At 35.2% G+C, this 10,777-nt stretch overlaps 1 protein-coding gene across 1 annotated transcript; it reads left to right on the forward strand.

Annotated features, from left to right (window-relative positions):
- The first annotated feature begins 528 nt into the window (after nucleotides 1-528).
- Nucleotides 529-3,116, forward strand: LOC133329485 (uncharacterized). Its single transcript, XM_061537957.1, has 4 exons — nucleotides 529-1,428; nucleotides 1,757-2,318; nucleotides 2,378-2,752; nucleotides 2,815-3,116. The coding sequence occupies exons 1-4, from the start codon at nucleotides 529-531 to the stop codon at nucleotides 3,114-3,116; spliced, it is 2,139 nt and encodes a 712-aa protein (XP_061393941.1).
- Nucleotides 3,117-10,777: the final 7,661 nt, after the last annotated feature.

Below are 10,777 nucleotides of genomic sequence, written 5' to 3' on the forward strand. Positions count from 1 at the left end.
TGTGTCCACACCCTTCTCCACTACTTTGCTATGATTTCAGTATAACCAACAAATAACAGACAGAGAACATTGACCGCCGACCCTCCAATGGCATGTCCGTTGTGCATCATTCTCAATTCACTATTCTGTCAGTCAGTCGGTTTGTTGCAACAGGACGGAACAACTTTAATTATCTGCCAAAGTAAATAGAGTCGTTTTTTTGCTTTGTTTTGCTGTTGCGGGACAAAAAAGTAAACAAAGTGACGCCGTTAACAGGCCTACTCTTCTTCATCAGTAAGCGGCTACATTCTCTGGGTCACAGCCTGCCGGTCACTAGCTGTGAATTACCAACTAAAGTCAACAATGAAACATGCATTGGCAGTGGCCAGGCACGAAGATATTATTCACCCCGAAGGAAGTTCACGGAAGAGACCAAATAATGTTATAAAATTCCATAGCAAACAGAAAGCCTTTGCAGTTGCATTTCCCCAGCTGCGATTACTGGTTGAATAGCCAAAGCCTGTGGAGGCATCAAAGGAGTGCGTTGTAATGTCCGTCTACCTGAAAACTGTTGCATTACTTCTGGTTTTTCTGCACCGGAGCTATGGCATTGTGAATCCCGACAATGAATCTGCCCGCATGGTTATCTATCTTCAGAAACCCAGCAGTTTGGGACCTAGAACCTGGTTGGCCGGAGTCAACTGCTTGGATCAAATAACTCGTCTATTCTTTCGCAAACGTGAAAGCCTCACACGGTCGCCAAATGTGGTTATGACCATTGCCAAGAATATGACCACTCCAGCTGCTCAAATCCAGGAGGGATTTCTCAAAATTATGATGGAGGCCGTCAGCGAGCTGCAGCCCGTTCACAAACGCTATCAAATGCGTATCGTTTCGGATGCCCAACCCTACGTAAAATTTAAAATGAAACAAAATGAATTGGTATTGGCGGATTACTACATCATTGTTGTTGATTCCCTGACTCGATTATCCAACCTTCTGCAGAACTACGTCAGCAATATGCTGTCTTGGAATCCGGGAGCACGTTTCCTAATACTCTACAATAATGTCAAGAATCGCAACAATTCAGATGAAACAGCTAAAGTAATTTTCCAAGCGATGCTAGACCAATTCTACATCCATCGTGTTGGTCTGTTGTACGCCACTTCGGATACCGGATATGTCTTCAAGGTATTGGACTACTACAATAGCTTGTCGTGTCGAAAGCTTAGGGTCAAACAATTTGCCGAATGCCAGGAGGGTAATGTGTTGACAAAAAATCCTGGAGGTCTTCAGCGTAGTTTGGATCGATTTTTGAGCAGTTTGAGTCTGACTAATTGTACATTTTATATGTGTGCTTCCATTTCGGCACCATTTGTGGAGGCCGATTGTGTGTTGGGTTTGGAAATGCGAATAATTGGATTTATAAAGACACGTCTGAATTTTAATGTAAGTTTGAAATGTGTTCCTTACAATTTGTTGGCGGTGTGAAATGTGAGATATGCAATATATATTTTTGGTTGAAATGAGGTGTACACGAAAGGGAGAGAGAGGGGGCGTATGCACGGTATCGTTAGTTATACGTAAGAGATAAAGACTTTTTAGGAAATTTCAACATTCACTAAGGACGGGATAATTGTCGCTGGATAGCAGTCTAAAAATGTCAATCTCAAAAGAAGTAGTATTGGGGATCAAATATTTTTATGCATATCTCACGTTTTTTATTTAACGAATTACAATTTCCTACCAAATGTTTTTTACCCTTACGTCCATTTAGATTATTCAGCAATGTGAACGTGAAAGTCGCGGTGTCCAAGAAGAGGCCGGAAATTGGACTGGTCTATTGGGTAGGCTAAACGAAAAGTCTTGTGATTTCATCATGGGTGGATTCTATCCCGACAATGAAATTATAAGTAACTTTTGGGTATCCGATACCTACTTGGAGGATTCCTATACATGGTACGTGAAGTTGGCTGATCCACGTCCAGCCTGGATGGCTCTCTATTCCATATTTCAAAATCTAACATGGGCCGCCTTCGTTGTGATGTTGTTGATTACTTGGCTAACATGGTTTGTGTTGGTGTACTTTTTGCCCGAACCAGCGGAGAGCAAGGAAGTGTCGTTAACCGGTATCAACAATATGGCAGTGTCGATTTGTGTATCGGTTAACGAACGGCCGTTATGTTTAGCTTCCAGATTTTTCTTTGTATCCTTAGCTTTGTATGGACTAAATGTTACATCGACCTATACCTCGAAACTCATATCGGTTTTCTCTAATCCTGGACATTTGCATCAGATCGATACTCTTGCAGAAGTGGTAGATGCTGGTATACCATTTGGTAGGTTAGCTAAAATAGTTAATTCTTTTCTCAACAGCACCCATTATAATTCCCTGCAGGTGGCTATGAAGAAAGTCGGGATTGGTTTGACAACGACGAGGATTATTGGGTCTTTGATAAATATAATTATTCCGCAGATTTTGAACCGCTCTATATAAATCTAATATCAGTCGAGCAGGGGGAACGTGTGATATTAAGCCGCCGCATGTATATCATGCAAAGTGCCTTGGCGGATAATATCTATGCCTTTCCCTTTAATGTCTTCTCCAGCCCCATGCAGATGATTATGAAGCCAGGATTTCCTTTTCTCTATGAATTCAATTTGATGATACGTTATATGCGCGATTTTGGTTTTCTAAATAAAATCCATCGTGATTTTGTCTACAACAACACATATCTGAATCGAATTGCAAAGATGAGACCAGATTTTAAAGGTAATGGCCAGCAAGAAGATACACAAACATGTAATTAGCGATTATTTTATCCTTTGTTCCAGAAAAAGTCATTGTCCTAAGAATGGATCATTTACAGGGAGCCTTTTCTATCTTAAGTGTGGGTATTTGTGCCAGTATAGGACTATTTTTGGCTGAGCTCTTGGTGTACTATGTGTGTGGGCCCTGTTTGTTCAAATCGCCGCATAAGAAGCGTCAAAGAAAGCGTCGGGATAAGGAGCGGAAACGAAAGCGTAACAAATCACCCGAAGAAATCGTTATATATTGGAATGAAATTAATCTACAAAAGGATATGCGTTTAACACCGCTCAAGAGAAGGATTGTTCAGAAGTCGTCGAATGAATAAAGCAAAGTGTGATAAATGCAAAATGTTCCATCAGAAATTAAATGTGTTTTAAAATAAAAGCAAACTTTTAATGAAATTTACAATATTGTTGAAAAAATAAAAAAAAAAATGTGGAAATATTTAATGTTTTAATTTGAAATTTAACCGATGAGGTCTTTCCATTACACTATAACTGGTAATGAAGTGTCACAACAGATCCATTCGTATTTCGTCATCAGGCAAGTGTAAAAATGCATCTATGGTCATGTGTTTTCGTGTGGGTAACGCAACCGCACCACCACCACTTTCATCTTTCCCTTTACAACATGTACGATTGTTTATTTACATAGCCTAGAGGAGGAAGACTAGCAGCGCGACCACTTTGGCTCATAAAACTCAAATCACTCACTGAATGTAAACAATTCCGAGAAACGTGATATTTCATGGTGGTACCACACAGTGTTCTTACAACGAATGTACATTTTCGATGACGATGACGACGACGACAACGCCACAGACTAGGAAGGAAAGGAGAAGGAGTCATAAAATTGCGACACAACATCACAATAACCAGGCAAGGAACGACGGCTAGGATTGTTTGCAAAAAAACTTCCATCGATGAAAATTTGTTACCGCAACAAGATAAGGATGGAAATCTCCCCTCCCATGTTAAGTGTGAGAATATTTGGAAAGAAATTCTGTTGCAAATATTCAATGGCCATTGACATAATATTTCGAGAACTCTTATAGTAATTAAGAAAAAATGCTAATTCCACTCCTTCTCCCCCCCGTCCCTACCAGCACTCCAATAATATTTGCAAACTACTACAAAATTGTGTGGCTATGTAAACAAATCGTAAATTTCAATTTTACGACTTAATTCGGCATTTAGTGCAGGAGCAACAGACGATCACTCGATTCCGAACATATATTGTAAGTGGTTTTTATGTTGTATGTGCGTTTTACTCAATATTTACTCGTACAAGCAAAACAAACAGAAACAACAAAAACAATAAACAACAACCACAATAAAAACCATTGGTGTTGATGAGAGTCCGATATTTGTTACTGAATTGTTAACACGGTTAATAATCGCACGAGGTCGGAGTATTCAGTGAATATCCCGAATGATTGCTAGTACTTCGTTCTTTTTTTTTAACTAAAATTGATGTGTATATTCTACACAAAAGAGGTTATTGCTTTTTTAAACTCCTCATTACAATCGATGCAAGTTATAGTTCTTTCAAAAGATTCTGTTATATAAAAGTTCATAATGAACAGATCGTACGCGGAACACAATATATCATCCATAGTATGGAGAGTAAATATACTGGTCAATTCGTTTCCAATGTATTGAAACATTCCAAGTAAATGTGGAATCACGATAGAGCTTACAACGTTAAAACTAGAGCTGTGAACTTTGTAGGATGTTTGGTATTGAAACTAATCATATCGGTCCTATATGATGATTTTGGGGTTCTAGTAGGCTATATAATGCTACCTTACGTTTCATATACTTTAAAGTTTCTCGCTGTAATATTATTTCTGCTACTACTCAGAGGGTAAAATACCTCAAAGCATAAGATTTACAATAATGGCCCGAAGTGGTTGAAATTTGGCATTTCGATTTCATGCAGGGAAAAATACATCCCCTCCAAATGTTTTTGCTATTTTGATATCACACCCACCTCGTTACTATTTGTTTTGTTTTTCAAATCATCACGATCACTTGAGATTCTTCCCAACGATCGCGGCGTGTGGTTTCCCGATGTTGATGCCGTGCTGGTTGGCGTTGGTGTAGAAGTGGCGTTTATTCGTGGTGTGTTTTGTTTTGATTTCAGTTTAGTTTAGTGGTGTTGTTGATGTTTACGTTTTCTGCGGTTTGAATGCAACGAATGAACGGGCCGACGGACGAACGAACGAATGACATTCATTGATTCATTCATGTTTGCTGTTATTACTACCACTGCCCTCTGCTGCAGCTGCTGCCGTCACAACAACTGCGGCTGGTAGCATTAACAATATTTTAATTACTTCGACCCGTTTAATGCGTTGTTGTTGACTGAATTTACTACCGCACGTCCTCTTATTTTTTTGCGATGCAAATTGTAACGCAATACGGCAACACCGTGTCACTGATGTTGTCGTTGAGCGAATAAAGAGAAAAAACGTCGAAACGAAACAAAAACAAAATATCAGCAGGCCCATAAAAATTATTTTATGGTTAAAGTTCGTGTTGTTATTTGCAAAACAACAATGTTTTGTTGTTGTTTTTATTGTGTGGAGAGTATGTTCTGGTCCATTCAATGCAATAATTAATAATGGAAATTTGGTGGTTTCCCCATTGACGGACTAAGAGCTGTTTTCGTTTTTTGTTTTCTTTGTATATTTCCAATGTAAACAAGCTTTTCATTTGCCTTTTGTTTTGGTCATGTTGCGGTGTATTTGCATTTAAATATTAATCTAATGTTCATTTGTTTGTTATAAACAAATGCTTATTTCATACTCTAATGAGGTGATTTCAGATCTCAGATAAAAGCGAAAAAACACTTGGCGCCAAGATGATCTCCTTAACTGAATAATTTGTGTTGTTGCAACGCGATATGAAATGCAAGACAAGACAACAGTTTGTTTGTTCGTTTGTTGTTTTTAGCCGACACAGCATATTTTACAAAGTAAAAAATTGTGTTTCTAGAAAACAAAGCTATATACAACTGAATTTTATTGAATGCAACAAAATTTTTACAATGTAAGCGAACAATAATAACAACATAATTTAAGGGATTGTTTGGCTTGGTGGAATTGGTTGGCGTGCAGCTTTGGAAATAATGCATTTCCCATTTCCCCATATATGGGGAAATGGGAAATGATAAGAAGAGCAAAATGGGATGACATTTGCTCTCTGGGGAGGAATACGATGAAATTTGTTTTTTTTTTTTTTTTTGTAATTCTTAATGGCATTTTACATACGCCGTCACCTCACAAGGAACAAATTTGAAATAGCTATATATATATATATATAGATTATATTTTTTACTCTCGAAGGACTTATTTTCGAAAATATTGTGATCAAGAAAACCCATGTACAATTTTTTCATAGCTTTAGAATATAGAGAATTGTTTTCTTTAAGGAATATTTTATACGAATAAGTCTTGTAATTTACTACATTAAGTTTACAATTTCCATAATATTCTGATTTGGGTTAAGTTAACTTAGAATATAACCATTATGGTTATGCCTTTTTTCTCAAAAACCATTTCAAATTGTGTGAATGAATGAGCTTTTGCCCATTAATGACTAACATAAAGTTTATTCAATTTATTTTTTAATCTACTTTTATTATAGGAGTAGTATGATTTTTGTTCTCCCCAATCGAACCAAATGTCTTCTTCTTTTATACTTTTTATTTTTTTTATTTTATAAAATTTTTTTTTATTGTCCCAGACGTGTTCTCCCTCCTCGTTCACACATGACTCATGATCAGTATAATTGATTTAAATAAATTCAATGGTTGCTAACTATTTTTTGTTTTTGCTATGAATATATTTTACAAAAGTCTTCGAGTACATATATTCTGTCTACCCAAACCCTGTTTTGTTGTTGGGCAATAAAACTTTTAATTTTTTTCTCCTACTTTGTCATATTTTTTGTTTGTTTTGTTGTTGGTGGGCACAAAAGAAAGTTATTTGCTTGCAGTTTGAGACCACAATAACAATCATACTAAAAGTCAAGAGGCTGCAGAAGTGGAAAAAACGACTCCAACTATAATTTATCAAAATAATACATAAATTCCTGACGCCAACTTCTTTGCTCGTCGCTTTTGGTGGTTTGGCTTCTTTTTTGCTCTCTATTTCAAATATTATTATTGCTGTTTTTTTGTTGCAATAAGAAAGTTCTCTAGAAATGTTGGAAAAAATGTGGCTATGCGGCATTTTAAGAAAGAAGAAAGTTTCCTTGAGCAAGCAAGAAAAATGTAAAAAAAAAACAACAGCAAGGACAACAAGGGCAATAAAAAATGGTACTTCTGCTAGACTCATGGAACACATATGTTTGAAATGTGATCACGTAAAGTCATTGCATTAAAAAAATATTCGTTTTGCTGGGCGAAAAAGAAATGCTTTAAACAAATCCTGCCACCAAAACAATGTTCGCATAAAGGATATTACAATGTAGTAGTGGACCTTGTAAATATATATGTGTGTGTTTGTTGTTATGTCTGTTGTGTTTTATTGTTTATTTTTATTCGTTTTTTTTAATGATCCAAGCGTTGAGCATCAGCTCTCTGACTAATGGCTTGTATTGGACAAAAATGCCATTGCCATTGAAAATAAAAATGTTTGAAGGCCATAAAATCCTTCTAAATGTAGATTGGTGTGGGTATTATAGAGAATGTATAATAATATCTATTATTTTATTCTCTTTATAATAATTGTATGCCATTTTATGAAATACTGAAAAATGTTTTGTATTTTCAAAGGCTTGGTGATTTTTAAACGAAACCCCATATGTGTCCAATGTCGCTTTTTTACTTCATCAATTTCGTATATATCTAGTTATTACAACAACAGTTAAATTGTAATATTTTCCTATTCACAAATAGTTTCGTTAACATGGACGCCATAGTATCGTGGCGTTTCTGTTAGGAGTTGAACTTAATTTTATATTTTTCTTTGGTATCGATTCCTCTAGTTTATCTTATGTAATTTTTGAATATTCTAAAATCTATTTGGCGCAATTTTGTAAATATTTTTATTTAGCCCTACTCGATACAATTAAATAAAAATGCTCAAAACAACTGATTCTTTGGGCTAGTTTCCAGGAATAATTGAAAATCCAAATAAAAACAACCAACCCCCTGACCTTTTGACTAATCTCCAAATATATAATCTCTCATTTATTTATCGTCCTGCTGTGTTTGTGTTTCAATATTTCCCCCTCCTAAACAACTACAACAAAACTGAATGTCACACTAATTTAAACGACTACTTAAATAATGAGCGGTCATTACATTGGCCACACATTAAAAGTGACTCTATAATGTTTCTGGGTTCATTTTAAATAAATTTAGCCTTCACTAGACATACGGGCGTCAGATTTTGGGTGCACAACTTTATTTTGGCTATAGCTGTGAGTGTGTGATTGATAGCGTATATATATGTGTGTGTGCGTGAGTAAATGGTCCACACTAGACATATAAAAGAATGCGTGTGTATTTGTAAACTACAGTGGACACCAATAAATTGGAAGCCAGAAAATTGCAAGTGTGCGGTGTAAAACATTGAATGGACATTTCAATCAAATATAATTGTTTCCTTCGATTCCTCTTTAACACTAGAAAGACGGGAATTTTGTATGTACCTATATTGCCTAAAATCGGTCAAAATGACCTCATTCTGAAAGAATTTTTATTGTGTAAAGAAAAATTTGTAAACTAATTTTTTAATATTTTTTACATTACAATCATTACAATCATACAAAACGTTGTTATTATTTGTTTTCGGTGGTAGGGCTCTCGAGTTTCCCCTTTTGAAAAATAAGAGCGCGGACGAAATGTTCCAAAAAGAGGAAGTCTTTACTCTAAGAGTGAAATCGACTGGAAATATAAAATTTATTTTTCCCGATTTGTATGTTCGTTTGTGTTACTAGAGTAGCAAACGGGTTTCGATGTTGTTGTACTGATCTGGTCATATAAGAAATTTACTTTATACAATAATAAAAGTAGTTTGATTATTTAATATTTCACAAAAGGTCAAAATGACCGCTTTTAGGCAATATAGGTATATTTATTTATTTATTTATTTATTATTTCATTATGTAACAATAAAGCCTAATAAGGCCAAAACTAAATATGTTACATTCTAAAAAGGTACGCCTAAAATAAATTTCCATTTATATAATTAAACATTTTCAAATATCATAAAAATTTCAATATAATTACGCAATACTGTCTTGGTTCCCCAACCAAAAATATATAAATATTAAAACAAAATAAAAAAGTCCAAATTAGCAATAACATAGTGCAAAAATTCGTTAACTACAAAAAAAAAATAGCATATATAGATATGAGGGTATAAGTATACATCAAGTGTTTAAGAAGTAATCATTTATTTTTCTTCGAAACACATTGTTAGAGTGTGAAAAAATACGTAATTCCAATGGAAGCTGATTCCAACTCCTGGCAACACGAACCAAAAATGATCTCTCAAATATAGAACAAGATATCCTCGGAATAACCAAATTTGGGTTTCTCGTTGACCGAGAAAAGGTAAAAGACTGTCGAAATGAATAAGGAATTCCCCTTTTGACCATATTGTAAAAAAACTGCAAGTTACATCTGTCAACATAAGACATAAATGGAACTCCCAAAAATTGCTGAGTATGTTCAGAAATGTGATGCCGTCTACCCAAGTTGAAAACAAAACGAACTATGGTGTTTACTAATCTCTTCAGTCTCTGCATATTACAAGATCGAGTTCCTGAAATAATTTCTAAGCCATACCGTATATTTGGCATCAATAGAGCATGTGCTAACCTTATTTTAACCCAACGTGGAAAGTACACACTACAAGAATAAATTTTACGTAGAGTACCATAAACTTTGGAGTATATGTGGTTAATATGCAAACCAAAATCCAAATTTTTGTCAACATGAACACCCAAGCACACATGACTGCTCACAAATTCAATCGTATGTTGGCCCAAAACAATGTTAAGATTAAACTGAGAACCTCCAAACAAAATGGCTTTAGATTTTGACGGGTTAACCAAAAAGGAATTTCTATTTGCCCAATCAAATGTTCTTTCTAAAGAAGAATTTATTTTTGCTTCTAAAACATCAGGACTGTCCTGTTGTGCATTAAAAAGAAGAAATATGTCATCCGCGAAAAAGAATGGAGTACAGATATCGGAGTCTAAATACTGAGAAAGATCATTTAGATATAAAATAAATAGCAGGGGCCCAAGGACAGATCCCTGTGGGACACCAGATTTCAAAGAAGCAATTTTAGATCTTACACCATTGATTTCAACAAACTGAGACCTATCTGTCAAGTATGAAAGTACCAAACGACATGCAGACTTTGAAAAATTGAATTGTGTATGCAGCTTATTGATCATTATTGAGTAAGATATAGAGTTAAAAGCCTTGGTCAAATCCAAGCAAACTAAGGAGGACATCCTCCCTATATTAGCATTACATCTAACCATATCAGTAACATGTAGCAATAATGATGTGGTATTATGACCACTACGGAATGCATGCTGGTTATAAAATAAATCATTCTGAATTTGTAACAAAATCTGCTCCTTCATCAAATGTTCACACACCTTCGACAGAACAGGTAAAATTGAAATAGGTCTTAAATCGTTGGGAGAAAGTACCGATGATGTCTTAGGTATAGGAATAACCCGTGCTTTTTTCCATGCTAACGGAAAAACAGATGTTGTAAGAATACTATTCATCAAATCCAAAACGATTCCAGAAACATAAGGGAAAATAGCATTCAAAAATTTCAATGATATGTTGTCCACACCAACAGCCCTCGACTTTATTTTTTTAAGTGCCAGAACAACATCTTCAACGTTTACACATCCAAAAGCAAATGAATTATCCGTGTCAGAAAACAAATTGAAATCAACATTATTATAAACAATAGAATGAACATTATCAGAGAAAAAAGTA

Source organism: Musca vetustissima, unplaced genomic scaffold (assembly GCF_032173495.1).
Source record: "Musca vetustissima isolate MV318-11 ecotype Yass unplaced genomic scaffold, APGP_CSIRO_Mvet_v1 utg6568, whole genome shotgun sequence".
In the NCBI taxonomy this organism is placed as follows: Eukaryota; Metazoa; Arthropoda; class Insecta; order Diptera; family Muscidae; genus Musca; species Musca vetustissima.

What these genes read in the sequence shown, in the direction of transcription:
- LOC133329485 (XM_061537957.1), top strand. Translation starts at nt 529, where the DNA reads ATGTCCGTCTACCTGAAAACTGTTGCATTACTTCTGGTTTTTCTGCAC. An exon ending in AGACACGTCTGAATTTTAAT is followed by an intron (nt 1,429 to 1,756) that starts GTAAGTTTGAAA and finishes ACGTCCATTTAG; the next exon opens with ATTATTCAGCAATGTGAACG. An exon ending in AGATGCTGGTATACCATTTG is followed by an intron (nt 2,319 to 2,377) that starts GTAGGTTAGCTA and finishes AATTCCCTGCAG; the next exon opens with GTGGCTATGAAGAAAGTCGG.